Genomic DNA, 15,353 nt, shown 5'->3' on the forward strand with positions numbered 1-15,353 from the left:
TCTTACAGGTAAAAAAACTAAAAGGCAGTTGATACCTAGCTAAAAGAGTAAAAAGCTATGAAAAAAAAAAAAAACCACTAGATAGCTAGTTAGAAAGGAGGCAAAATTTAGGTTGATAACTGGCAAAAAAAAAAAAACCGTAAAATGTTAGCTAGATAGCGTACAAAAATGTATAATGCTAGGTAGATGGCTTTCTAGGTAGCTAAAAATGTAGGACCATAGCAAGCTACAAAGCTAAAAATGTAGCCAGATAGTTAGCTAAAAAAACCCTCCACATTCTTTGCCTGTTTGCTTTGTAAAACCCATTAATTGGAAATAAGTTTGTTTTATTACCCGTAAATGAATCAAATAAAAAAAAAAAATATATATATATATATATATATACATTTGCATTCTATTCTCTTAATTAATTGCTTAAAAATAATTATCAAGATTTTTTTATCCATGAAGCATGAACTGGAATTTATCTATTTACCGGCTCCTCTGTGTTATATGTGGAAGTGTCCTAGGGCAAGACACTGAATCCAGAATGCCCCCAAAAAGCAGGTCGGTGCCTTGCATGGCTGCATGGCGGCAATTGTTGTGTGAGCGTGTATGTGAATGGGTAAGTGTGAAGCACATTGTAAAGCGCTTTTGGGGGTCTTCATTGACTTGAAAAGTGCTATGTAAATGCAGTCCATTTACCATTTACCAACAATTTATTTTGTTATTCCTATATGTAATTACAGGGTTAGTTTTTAAAATAGGGTTAAATAGACTTAGTCAACCCTTGTGCCCGCGGGCACCACGTTGGAGACCCCTGTATTGGTTTATTTTGTTTTTAATCAAGCCACCTCCATAGGAGATTTCATACGATGTCAGTTCTCTATTTGGACTATCATTGCATGCTGTTCTTCATTGTTTTTTACTATTACATCATTGTCATGATCGGCCAATCATGTCACTGCTCTTTGTTAGCCACTTCCTTTAGGGTGGATCTGCTTTTGTAACCTGGGAAATGTAATAAAAAGAAAGGGCTAATTATTTGTTGTTTCAAAGTGTCCCAGTACTTTACCAGTAATGTTTCCAAGTGCTCTTGAATATCGGCAATACGTTCTTGTAAGGATGTCCCTCCCTAGTCTTTTGAGTGGAAAATTTCAGTTTTGTTAAGTTTCATTTTCCATTTTGTCAAATCATCACCTTTTTCCTTTAAGAGAGGCGCAAGACTATCTTCGATGTTTTTGGGAGGAATGACTGTATCCTCATCACTGGCCTAGGGTATACTCTGTTTTCTTTTATTTTGTAACTTTCTGATAAAAGTCCTCAACTTCCCGTCACCTCTTTTACGTTTACTCAGACTGAATCCCAGAAGAACACCCGGCGAGACACGGAATGCTTACGCCAACAATATTTTCTCTCCTAATTTTGAGTGTCTTTAAACATTTGACTTATCACAGTGATACCATTCCATGGATACCAGTACCATTCTTTGCAGAAACATGACAAGGATTATTACACATTTTGTAATTATATCACTATGTAAAAAGTCACTTTGCTCTCAATTGAGTACATTTCTTTTGTACAAAATCCCACCAAATTCTCACAACAACATCTCCATGAGGAAACAAGAAGCAAGAAGCAAAACAAAACAACAAACTGAATTCTCGCTGATTTCGCATCACAGTTTGGATGTGATCTTATTTTTTCTTCCTTCTATCTCCCATGGCATCCATTCTGCTTATACTTGGCGGTTTCACGTGAAACTCCCCTTAACGCAGGGGTGGGCAATTATTTTGAATCAGTGGCCACATTGGGTTCAAAAATTTGGCCAAGGGCTGATCATGGAGACCTATCCCTTTTTTTCCATTTATGAATAAATATACATGCAGACATTTACATTTTATAGTTCTTTTCAAATAATCTCATCAAAATTTGGAAACAGTCACAATTAAAGTAAATTGATATATTAGGTCCCTGTTTTAAGCACTTATTCTGAATTTTAGTTTTGTTTTTTACTGTAGTACTTTTTGTAATATTTCTGCAAAAGATATTTCCACAGAGGTATTTTCTTAGTGTTTCTGTAGTATTGTTGTAGTTATCCCATATTTAATTTTTGTATTATATCGGTAGTATGTTTGTAGTATTTCTGCAGATAGATTTTTGTAGTATTTACATAGTAGTATCTTTATAGTATTTCTGTAGTAATTTTGTTTCTTTTTCGTTGTAGAAATTTGTAGTATATCAGTATTATTTTTGTCGTATTACTGTAGTTGTATTTTTGTAGTATATCAGTTGTGATATTTCTGCAGTATTTTTGTACTGTTTCTGTCATAATATTTGTGTTGTAGTGTTTTGTATTATAGAATTACTTTAGTGATTTGTATTTATTCATTTATTCATCTATGTATATAGTATTTATGTAGAAGTGTATTTAATGTGTTTATGTATTATGTAATATGTATGTAATATGAAGTATTGAATCATTTCCTTAGTATTATTTTTGTAGTATTACTGTAGAAGTATGTTTGTACTATTTCCATGATAGTATTTCTGTAGTATTTTTATTTTTATGATAGTATTTTTGAAGTATTTCCATAGTATTTTATTCTTTTGAGATTGAAAGCAAAATTATATATTAAGTCCCTGTTTTTAAGCACTAAATTTGATGATGAGCTATTTTGTTGTATTTTTGTAGTATTTCTCAAGTATTTTTTGTTGTAGAGACCCAACAAAGTTGGCTCCCCAAAAACATTTTTTTAGAAGTTGTATTTTTTATATATATATATATATGTATAAATGTATATATAAATATGTATATTGTCATTATATTTTGACCATTTTCTTTTGGAGGGCCAGATGAAAAAGCCTGAAGGGCCGCGTTTGGCCGGGGTCCGTAGTTTGCCCACCCCTGCCTTAACATAAACAAGCTTTTAGGTTCCGTCTCTTCTGCAGTGGCAAGCTATTAGTTGATGCTCTTCCTTTCCCGGATCATCAGCTTTTTCATCTTCATGCGTCGGTTCTGGAACCATATTTTCACCTGTCTCTCGGTCAGGTTCAAGAGTCTGGCCACCTCCAGGCGTCGGTCCCGGGTCAGGTACATGTTGTACAGGAACTCTTTCTCCAGTTCTAGGGTCTGGTGCTTAGTGTAAGGGCAGCGTTTCTTGCGGGTGGACTTGGCGTGGATCCAGCTGGCTGACGGGTTCTCTGCGGCACATGGGAGGAGAAACAAGATAAAGACTCTGGGATGACCTTTTCCCCTAAATCCCTGGTGTTAAGAATGCGGCCCGCTGGCTGGAACAGGCCAGCCAGGGGTTTGAAAAAGGCCCCGTGAGACAACGCTGAGAAGCACAAGAGAAACATGAGCTGCGGCTTTAAATGTGTCCACTTAGCTCTTTTTTTCTGACTTCTCTTTCTCTTGCTCACCCATGTTTCATTTATTTTTGCTCATTTAAAAAAAAAAAAAAATCAATATTGTTTTCATGCAAATATAGTTTCATCCCTTGAAGGCGTTTAATATTCCAAACGCACATTTATTTATATAGCAATTTTCAAACACTGAAATGCAACACAGAGTGCTGTACAAAAACATTCAAAATAGTAGTAACCGCACTGATTCTGAAACTGATACCTAATACTAATCTTATTTGAATCAACCCATCAATTTGGGGATTTAATTTCTATGTTGCTCTTCAGTTTAAATAATTTTACCTTGATTCCTATAATGTTTTATTCTTTCCTTTATTTTCTCTTTGTCTTTCGAAATCCTCTCTCAGTTTGTCTCTTTCTCTCTTTCTTGAACCCCCCCTGCCCCCTTGCCTCTCTCTCATTACCATCACACAGGCTGCAATTGGCCTCAGTCAGTGAGTTTAAAGAGGCCTCGGATTTAAGGTGTTGCACCTATGATTGAGAACGTATCCACAATACAACTTTGAAAGCTAACAAGTAATTCAATTTGCATTGGACAGGCTAACAAAACTAGCATGGAGTTACTATTTCTCTGTACTTCTGCAGAACTTTCTGTTCCCTTGAAAATTATTTCGTGATTAAACAGTTTAAGATTACAAAAATGAAACTTTCTTGTCAATTTTGTTTGTAATGATGCAATGTTCAACTAAAACATAAAAAATAAAAAAGTAAGATATTTTTACATGAAAATGATCTTAACGCCCTTTTCCGGACCAAAGCGGCACTTCACGTGTCACAACGTCATTGTGTGCACACTTACTTGCATTGATTTAACGTACTTAGTATCTCATAAATCATGTGATACAACAAATCGATGATCTAGTTAGTTGCCAACCCTTTTAATAATTGATTTTAACCGATTTTGTCGATTAGTTTTTGCAGCCCTAATCATTTTTTGAATAGAAAAGAAGACACAGGCTTTCCACAGACACAATTTCGGAGTTTGGGCATTAACCATTGCTTCTTATTTATTAAACCGCCCGCGCTCCTTAAGACCTATCCCTTTAAAGTGATCACACAATATTGGTGGGGACAAAACAACAATTGCTCGACATCGGTGGCAACATGTCACCTCTGTCATGCCAAATCTTTGCCTTTTGGAACTTTTTGCTGAAAAAAGTCCTCAAGCGTCTTATCAGCACGATTTGGTAGTATTGTCTTGGAGTGACTGATTAATTTATTTGGCTGTGTGCTGTCCGCTGCCATTATTTTTAACATTGAAAGCACGCCAGCATTTGCTAGTCTCCTTCCGAGGTTGCAGTGAAGTGCTCGGTACACTTCGTCAAACTCCCTGGTCTTAGCTATCGGGAGTAGACTTTAGTTTGACTCTTACCTCTGTCTCTCTTTGCCTGTCCCCACATACATGTTAAAAATTATTTTTATGGGGTCACTTGAGGAACTGTCCCACTTCGTATCTACAAGCTTATCAGTGTTAGTAATAATTTAACGGCATTATGTTTTCCGTAATGATGTAATCTAACAAATTATTTTTGCCGCCATTACAACACCATTACTATTACTGACGGTAAAATGTGTGGCGTGCAGCTGCACACCTGACGCCATTTTCAACAGTGCGGTTTTCCTGCTCTCCTTATGAGTTGTTTACGTCACGTCTTTTGGGATCATATCACCATTCAAAATAGCGGATACCGTATAGTTAGGTAGCCGTTACGAATACAGTATTTACTAATGCACCGAGAAAAAGGCAGATGAGGGCTGAGTGGCAAAATAGGTGAGCCCTCTTTTATTTTTGAAACCGTCAGCGCTGTTATTTCTGAATCCCGACAGAACCGACTCTTGGAAGTGAACCCAGGGAGCCGGCTCACCAACACTCATAGCCGATTCCCTCCGAGACGCCTTTATTATCTTACTATGTTGTTTACGTTTTAAATGTTTTGCACTTCAAGCGAAGGATACATTTGTTTCTGGTGAGGTGCAATAAATAATACAAGGTTCTTTAACAGGACTTCCTGTCTGTTCTCTATTCAACTGAAATAAATACTGCTCAGAAAATGTCAAATTATTTGACATACAACAACTTATTTTTTAAGTAACAGGAATGGTTACTAACTAGTTACTTTTACTATTGTCATTCAGTTACCAACTTAATTATTTTTTGGAAGGAGTAGTGAGAAAAAACAACTAATTACCTTTTTAAAGTAACATGCCCAACAGAGTTACTTGTACTCTTTGCTATGTGAACTGCATGGTGGTTAAAAACAAACTTAACACTTGGCCATTGAGAACACCACTGCGCTCTTGTGTAGTGGAGGAGTATTTACATTTTATTCTGGGAAAGTTTTAAAAAAAAGAAAAGGTTCTCCAAAGTCAGACACGCCTGCATCCTTTTTACGGAGCAAAGGATTTGGAGTAGAGGAGCTGCTAGCGTAGCAAAATACTACTTGCTTTTCACAGAAAAAAAGACCACTAGGTTTTCATGCAAAAGAATACTATTGACATCTTGAGTGTTGAAGTCAACTATGCTACTTTTTGGCAAAGAACAATAGTCAGTTTGTGTAATTTTATCTTTCTTTTTGCTACTTATCAAACTAAAATTTGCTCTCCTTTCCACCAAGCCTTCAATCTTTTTATTTTTAGCTTTCCATCTGGCTGTTTATTTGGATTTGTACTCTTTTAGCTTGATATCTAGCTCCCTTTTAGTTTTTTACTCATTTAATTTTCTTGTTCAGTATCAAGTAACTCATTAGCCATTTAGAGGGTCATATAAACTGGCTGCCCTTTGCACTTATTAGTAACAAAAAGTAGCTCGACACTTGAAAAAGGTTGGAGACACCTGGTCAAGGGTGTCGTATAGTTATGTTAAACTTGCATGGCTTGTTCATGTCAAGATTACTGATGCAGGGTACCCGAGTCTTCACCGTTGGCGCCAATAGCCACGGTCCCTGATTGGCTGTTGTACCGTATTTTCCGCACTATAGGACGCACCGGGTTATAGGGCGCACCCCCAAAAAATAGTTTTTGGTCCTATATCTTCCATAGATAAGGCGCACCGGATTATAAGGCGCTACAATGGGAACGTCGACAAAACAGTCAGATGATTCAGTGCAACTGATTACCCCCTTAACATTCCCAAAGCTTGCAAAGAAGCAAATACGTGTCGTAGACACGTGCGGATGCGGTGTCCGTACGATGTCACTCAAATGCATCGTTTCAAATATCATTCGGGAGGTTAAAGTCTTGGGATTCAAGAAATGCCAAACATTTCTATGTTTCTATTTTCTTTTTCACTCGCAACTTTACTGTGCATATGACAATAAACACTTGGAATTGAGTTTAATTCACTCAACTCATCACAGCAACATCAAGATCGTTCTAAAACAAGATACCGGGAAAACATAAAGCCGCATAACTCACCTAAGTTCTCACGTTCAATAATGATACGCAATCATGGTCTTCTTACAACCGTTAGTGAAGTAAATCCAGGAGAGTAAATTATTTGCAAATACAGACTGATAAAACATGTTTCTCTATGGTGTACTTTAGCAAGCTTGCTACGCCATTGCTAAACTCGGCCAATTGCAAGATTTGTTTTGGTCATCTAGCCTATTGGAGGCTCTGAATAATTTCAGCCAATAGCGATCGATTTAACTGATGATTGACACATCTTTTTCGGCCAATTGCAGGGTTTGGTTTGGCCATCTATCCAATCCGAGGCTCCGAATAACTTCAGCCAATAGTGATCGATTCAAATGATGATTGACACATTGGTTAGCCAATGAAACGCCGGTATATAAATCCCAGCATACACCGCGGACTTGCTACGCCATTGTTAAACTCGGCCGATTGGAGGGTTTGTTTTGGGCATCTAGCCAATCCGAGGCTCCGAATAACTTCAGCCAATAGTGATCGATTCAAATGATGATTGACACATTGGTTAGCCAATGAAACGCCGGTATATAAATCCCAGCATACACCGCGGACTTGCTAGGCCATTGTTAAACTCGGCCGATTGGAGGGTTTGTTTTGGCTCCGAATAACTTCAGCCAATAGTGATCGATTCAAATGATGATTGACACATTGGTTAGCCAATGAAACGCCGGTATATAAATCCCAGCATACACCGCGGACTTGCTACGCCATTGTTAAACTCGGCCGATTGGAGGGTTTGTTTTGGGCATCTAGCCAATCCGAGGCTCCGAATAACTTCAGCCAATAGTGATCGATTCAAATGATAATTGACACATTGGTTAGCCAATGAAACGCCGGTATATAAATCCCAGCATACACCGCGGACGACTTCGCGTTCGGGGGAGAATCTAGTCGGCGGCTGTTGAGTAAGTTGCGAGACCTTGCAAATTTAATATTGAGCCATATATAAGGCGCACTGTGTTATAAGGCGCATGGTCAGCTTTTGAAAAAAATTAAGACTTTTAGGTGCGCCTTATAGTGCGGAAAATACGGTACTTTTTTTAAACTCCCGCCTTCCTGACATCACTCGTCGGATCGCTTGTGAACCTACGCGACCTGTTTTTTCTCGCTCAACACGGAAGTACCACTTCCGCGTTCCAACTATCTGCTACTCGTGACCGACGATCATTGGATCGTGGATGCAATTCCTTTTTTCCTTATAAATAAAACTGAGTAAAACGAACCCAATTGTGTCCCGTTTCCGTTCCTGGTTCGTGACAGTTCGAGCAATTTCAAGACGGTCAACAACTTCAGAGGTGGATAGAGTTGCCTCGAGTAAAAGTACAGTTACCTAAGAATAATGTGACTCAAATAGAAGTAAAATCTTCATGGGGAGCCGAGCAGAGCTTTCAGCTGCTCTGCCCCCAGTTCTGGAATTCATTACAATTCTGCTACCCTGTTAATTTTCACATTCTGACTCAAAACCGACCTCTTCAGACTTGCTTACCCATAATCAACTGCCTCATGTTTTTAACCAAAAATATAAACACATTTGTCAGGACCCGCAAAAAACTAAAAAATTAAAAAAATAACCTAACACATGCTGTATGTATCCGTATTAACCTACTGGCTTATTGTTCTGCCTGCATTGTCTGTTTTTAAAAAAAGTATTTAAAGGTATTCCAAGGTCTCTTTTTCAAATTGCTTGCCACCTAAAGATCCCCTCTCAAGTTTCCCTCTAATGATCTCCTACTCTGCTATCCCAGTCCCCCAAACTCCCTGGTCTTAAGTTGTTTCAAAAGTCCCCCTAGTGGAGTTAGACCATTTGTGTCCTTCGTTTGGGTCTGCCTGATGCCTCATTACACTCAATCTGCCTGACTTTAAATTTATTTCATTGAAGTATCTACACAATAGCAGCACGGCGGCACAGTGGTTAGCGCTTGTGCGGCACAGTTCATGTCATGGGAACCTGTTGTGGGTTCAAATCCAGCTCCAGACTTCCTGTGCGGAGTTTGTATGTTCTCCCCGTGCTTGCATGGGTTTCCTCCGGGCACTCCGGCTTCCTCCCACGTTCTAAAAACATGCATTTTAGGTAAATTGGCCGGTTCAAATTGTCCCTATGTGTGAATGAGCGAATTAGTTGTCTGTCCCTGTGTGGCAACCAGTTCAGGGTGTCCCCTGCCCACTGCCCGATGATTACTGGGATGGGCTCCAGCCCCCCCACGACCCTAATGAGGATAAGCGGTACGGCTAATGAGATGAGATGAGATCTACACAGTAAATCTTCCAAAGTTAAATATACATTTACAAGGGTTTTAATTCTTCTGGTTTTAAAACCTTTAGTGTTAGTAAAAGAAATAGAGTGCAGGTTTTACACTGCCACTTTCTCATACTTTATTTAAAGAGAGAAATAATTTTATCCTTGAAACTTTGCTTTCGTCAAAGAACGGAATTTTCAAAGCGACCCAACACTTTTGAAAGGGAGTGTAAATGCCTTAGTACAGAGTGTACAATGCACACTTAAAGTAAAGTTGCATTATCAGATTAAATTTACACTACACTGCATTGCATTAAAGTGTGTCAGCTTTCAAGGGTCGAATATTTTCGTCACTTTCAAGTCAAGTATTTCAACAGGGTTCAAATTTAGTCCCTAGGTGTTAAATTAGTATTAATTATGGTCTGCATTTGTATAGCACTTTTCAAGTCAATGAAGACCTTGGCGTGTGCGCGGCACGGTACTGAGGTCATGGGATCGAACCTTCCTGAGTGGAGTTTGCATGTTCTCCCCGTGCCTGCGTGGGTTTTCTCCGGGCACTCAGGGTTCTCCCACATTCCAAAAACATGCATGTCAAGTTGACTCGCCCAGTCCAAATTAACCCTATAGGTGTGAATGAGCGAGTGAGTTGTCTCTGTGCTCCCTGTGACTGGATGGCAACCAGTTCAGGGTGTCCCCAGCCCACGAAGATGGCTAGGATGGGCTCAAGCACCCCGCGATTCTATTGAGGATTTGAGGTGCAGATAATGGATGGGTGGATGATTTTTCAGTTCTGTTTATTAATTGTTTGTTTTTGTAACCATTTTCATTCATTTTTTTCAGATAATCTTTATTAATTTTTTTAATTCTTCATTTTCATTTTTTACTAGCAGCACATGGCTCATTTAAACTGTCAAAGGGGATTTGCATTTTACTTATCAATTACTGTATTGAGTAGGAATTTGATCAGAATTTTAGAGTCTGGCTTATATTTTTCACAAGTTTTATTGTGCTTTTTCTAGATATTCTGCAAAATTCTTAATTACTTGTTTTTTGATTCTTCCTTTTCATTTTTCTACAGGCAGCATTGCTCATTTAAACTGCTTAAGAGATTTTTTATTTCAATCATCATTTATTGAGTATGGATTTGATCTAAATTTTGAATTCTGGCTTATACATTGCACAGTTTTTATTCCAACCTTTTAGATTTCTATAGGCTTACTATTAACTTTCTAATAAAAATATAGACTTTGAATAGTTTGCCTCGTCGAAGCTTAAAAGCAATGTCTCTTTAATTCAATTCTTACATGCATTCAGACCTCTTTCAAAAAATTGCATGACGCAGGAATTTCTCAGACTTAACTTTTCTTTCAACTAAATGTGCAGTTAAGGGCACTATATACGTTTTTTTGTCCCGATTTTTATGCTAACGTCTTAGGGAAGGATTTGTAAAATTGCCATGAATCAGAATTACATTAGAGGTGCACACACACGCGCGCGCGCGCACACACACACGCTGGCACTCACGAATTTTTAGCAGTAAAGGTTATCTGATGAAATCATGTTTTACCTACAAAAAACCAAAGCCTTACTGGTGTAACTTTACATTTATTATGTATAACATATCTTAATATCGTGCAAATCCAACACTTTTTAGACTTATGACCTAAAAATTGGTTTTGTTTACTGAGGCTTGATATGTAAATAGCAATGATAACAATTGACATTTCATCCCTTGACGAACCCAAACAATGATTTATTTTGTTACCGTTTAGTTATTAAACTAAAAAAATGTGAGCGGGGATCTTTTCCTTTTTCAAGTATTAATGCGTTACTATTTTGTTTACAGTACATTCCTAATATAATTTCCACAGAAAAAAAGGCATGATTAAGAGTTCCGTTTTGATATTCAATAATATCCATTCCATTACCCGTTTCCTGGACTTTTCATGAAATGCATATGGGTATGCATTTCCAGGGAATTCTGAATTTTAACGTCGAAATCGCTTAGCTGTTATACGATTTAATTATGTTTGTTTGCAATGACATTGAAAGAGGGGACTTTTTCTGAGACAATTATTAGTGATGAACTTTGTTTTTGTTTTTTTTATTGAATGATTCTGTACCAGTTTTTGTTTGCAGTATGTTCCTTTTGCTTTTCCCCCGAAAAATAAGCATTATTGATAGTTCGATTTTGTGAAGCAATAATAACCACTTCCCATGTAAATCCCTTCACGTCTTTTGTTACAGCTTTGATAAAACCCTTATGAATTCATAGGGCACTTCATTGGCCACGAAAGAACGAGTCTAAGCAAGCACGCAAAACTGTGAAAATATACATATTTTGTGACTTTTGGGGAATGCTATTGTTTTATTGCACTACTTTTCATTGTACTACTGTTACGATGCATTATTTTTATGGTATTATTATTATTACTAGAACATAAGCCAGTCTCCAAGTATTATTTTGTAATCACTATACCTATTTATACTTACCGTATTTTATGTTTTTTTTTCGCTTTAAAGTCTTTATTATATTTCACCCGGAGTGCTGAGTCTAATCTCGTAGCATACATTGTATAACGATTTTGATATCAATGACAATAAACAAATCAAGAACTCTGCCTTCTAATCCTATTGTTGTCCCCATTTTAAGGACCATCTTTGTTATACATCTTACATGGAAATGTGAAAAGAAAACGAAATTTCACATGTTTTCTACTGTTAGAACAAAATTATGAAAATACATAACATTTAAATCAATCAAATATCATTTAGGGGATTTTTTCTGGGTTTTTGTTTAACAACCCATTGCGGGCCGTTTTGACCTGAAGACAACAGAAGAGTTAATCGTGTGATCTCTAAATCGTTATCGTTTGATTTAATCATGTTTGTTTACAATTATGTGCATCTAAAAGCGGGGGCTCTTTCTAATTTGCTACTATTTTATGGTCACTGACTGCAGAATATACGAGCTCTCACAGCAGAAAAACTCGTCCATGCTGCAAACTGCCGAGTTTGTGCAGTTGTCCCTAATGTCCACCCATGTGAAAAATTAAGCACGAATATTCAATCATAATAATTCTACCACGTAAACCCCTGCACCTTTTTTGCTGCATTATATGTGAAATCCATATCTGAATGCGTTTACAGGACACAGAATAATTATGCGTTTTAATGTACACATTGGTTAGGGATTACGGTGTATTCGCTCAGTGCTTCTGGTCTTTACACTTGTTTGCAATAATGTGCAACAATGAATATACAGTTACTATATTTCAATAATATGTTGTTTTAACGCGATTTATCGTTTTGCAAATGCTTACTTTTTAATTTGTTTACTTGCACTGAAATGAGAAGCCCCAATTTTATGTAATTAGAATAAAGACCATTCATTCATTTTAAAGTGGGTGGAGGTTCTTTCTAATAATCTTCCACTCTTTTATGGTCAATGACCACAAAATATATGTGAGCTCTCGCAGGAAAAACAAAAACAACACCCACAAAATAACCCCCGCCCCCTTCAAAAAAACATGTCTATGCTGCAAGCTGCTGAGACTTTGTCCGATGTGAATGCATCCGCCTAATAAATAAATACACCTGCAACCCGCGCATGTGCCCAGGCGCCAAATGCGCTAAATAAAAGCAAAAGTCGCTCTAATTATTTAAATGGACAATAAAGTTTTACACATTGTCGTTGCAGCCCAGGAGACGTTTATAGGCCAATAAAAGTCCCACACACACTTCCTTACATATGGTCCTGCACACACAGCAGTGGTAAGTTCAAGCTTGAGGGTTTGGTTTTGAATCGAGTCGCACGTCTTTTACCTTGATCGGGCTGTACCGGTTGGGGTTTTTTTGAGTCTTCGTCCTCGCCATCTTCGTTGTCGTCTTCCTTTTTGGGTTCTTGCTTCCTACGGAGCTCCTCCGCGGTCCCCAGTTGCTCGAGGACTACTTCTCCCGGACCAGGAAAGCTGGAGTCCCCAGGACTGTCTGGAGAACTGTCGGGCTTTACCGCTTCGAACCTCGGGTTTGGGTTGGAGGGACAGGCAGGGAAATTACCGTCGGTTGTGGGGACGCAAGGGGCCTCCCAGCAACGTACGAAGCGGCCCTCCGAGGCCGTGCCAAGATGATCTGGGTAGTAAGGGGGCTGCTGGGGCTGGAGATGCTGTGATTGTTGGTGTCCGATGATGTGATGCGGGTGGAAAAGCCCTGCAACAGACGCGCCTGCAACGGCGGTTTGCAGCGGTGGAGAAGACCCCGAAGTCGGGTTCACCCAAGGGGAAAATCCGTTTAAACCGATTTGCTTATTTAAGTGGGTGAAATCCGGATAGTTGGAGCCAGGAGTCCCCTCAGCCTCCTCTGCCACGCTGCGGTTCGGTTTTGCGCACCCCGCCTGCAAGCCTGCAGGGAGGAAATGTGCACCGTACGACTCCTCAGTCTGCAGCCCCATTATGGAATAATAATTTGTTAGCGACATGTTTATTTTATTATTTCAATAAAAAAGACACTTAAAGGCGACTGTAAAACCTTAGATGGGTCAGTATAGTGGCTTCCATCCTCCCCCTAAAATGGTAGTATTTTTTTCCTGCCCTTACCTTCTCCTCAGCTGCCTATTGGTTATGGCGCAGATCACATGGTTGCACTGTATTTACCCAGCAGAGCAAATAAATCAAATCATTCTTTTGTGCTCACAAATGTAATAGGAGGTATATGCTTTACCAGATGGACGTGTGTGTTACTCTCGTGCACGCATGCACACACAAAAATGTATTTTACAGGCAGAATAAAATAGCAGGGACGTTCACACGCACTACAACAAGAATGTGTGTCTGCTGTGCGTGCATGCGTGTTTTTTGCGTTGTTTCCGTTTCCATTTCGCCTTTTATCAGGGGACATATGAATGGGCTAGCAGAAATATTATTTAAGGGCAGCGTTGGGTGCATTATTAAAAAAAATACGGTTAGTGGTTATTTCATTAAAAAAATAATTGCGTCACTCCCAGATTACTGACACCTAAAAGTAGTGCTTTACTCTGAGAGTAATTATCTAGATACAAATTACACTATATATTAGCATAGAAGCGGACCCCCTAGATATCAATAATTGCCCATATCATAAAATAAATACACAAATCCCTTGTAAGCGGTGAAGCCATATTTCTTGGCTTGTACAATTTTGAGAGCTTGCAAACTAACACAGATGAGAGACTTCATATCCATTTTGTCTTTGAACTACTCAAAGATTTCATTTTCAATTTCTATGTCCAAGAAGTCTTTTTCTCCTGACATGGCGTATTGCAAAAATAGTGTTACATATAAAAATACCAAAATTCTGCACCATTTTACTGTATATTTCGTGCTCACCTTTGCCTCATTGATCTGTTGTTCCTGTTTAAGCTACGCCCCTTCCCACACGCTGCCTACTATTTGCGACTGATGACACACAACCAAATATGCGCCAATATAACCGGACCGCCGGATTTCAGTATTTTATAGTTGTAAATACAGTTTGGATGGAAGTATATACAGTAGGAAGCATATCGGAATATCAGTAGGGAGAAACTGCGCATTCTTGCACGGTGGGCTTGAGACGACACTATGTAACTGTATTCAGTTGTACTTTTTAGGTATAAATGTAATCGTGTGTGTGTGTGTGTGTGTGTAATATGTATACGCAATGTGCTGCCTTCCTTTAAAGCTCGTGTGATTTTTTGTGGTTCCAAACATGTTTCATTGTTGTGTGTCCAATAAGGGCTCTTTCAACATTTTGGGTTTCCAACCACTGCACTACACCATACAGCAACATCTAGTGATCGAATAATACCAACTGTCACATTGAAAATTGCTATCTGATCATATGACACCAAGAAAGAGCGCCACAAAAGGCTTACAAAACGTAACCAACAACCACAAGCTAAGGGCTAAGTGACATGTTTTGATTTGATTCATGCCTTTCTCTTTAATCCTAAACCACTGGTGGGGTTTTATTCTAGGCCGATAAAGCAGTGAGGACATTTTAGAAAGAGAGATATGGCCACGCTCAAGTGTTGGCGGCATGCAAGCTGCTCACTATTTCACTTTTTTTTCTCCAAGACCAAAAATGGAAAACTTCATGTGCTCGCCTGATAGGTGCAATGAAGCTGCATAAGTGCTACATAATTTGAAGTGCCAATAAATAAAATCGTTGAATAACATTCCATACAGAGTAGTGTTATTTGGAGAAAAATAAAGACATCATTTAGACAGTTGAGAAGAGATTTTTGTTTCTTCCAGATAGTTGACCC

At 38.5% G+C, this 15,353-nt stretch overlaps 1 protein-coding gene across 1 annotated transcript; it reads right to left on the minus strand.

The window, feature by feature from the left end:
• Positions 1–1,248: 1,248 nt before the first annotated feature.
• Positions 1,249–13,616, minus strand: LOC148353512 (homeobox protein Hox-D9b-like). The gene is made up of 2 exons (XM_088351135.1): positions 12,896–13,616; positions 1,249–3,183 (listed from the first exon to the last, which is right to left on the minus strand). Exons 1-2 carry the CDS (start codon positions 13,545–13,547, stop codon positions 2,942–2,944), a joined length of 894 nt encoding a protein of 297 aa, XP_088207261.1. The 5' UTR covers positions 13,548–13,616; the 3' UTR covers positions 1,249–2,941.
• Positions 13,617–15,353: the final 1,737 nt, after the last annotated feature.

The sequence above is a fragment of the Urocampus carinirostris genome, chromosome 13, assembly GCF_059441175.1.
Source record: "Urocampus carinirostris isolate Australia breed hairy pipefish chromosome 13, RoL_Ucar_1.0, whole genome shotgun sequence".
NCBI lineage: Eukaryota > Metazoa > Chordata > Actinopteri > Syngnathiformes > Syngnathidae > Urocampus > Urocampus carinirostris.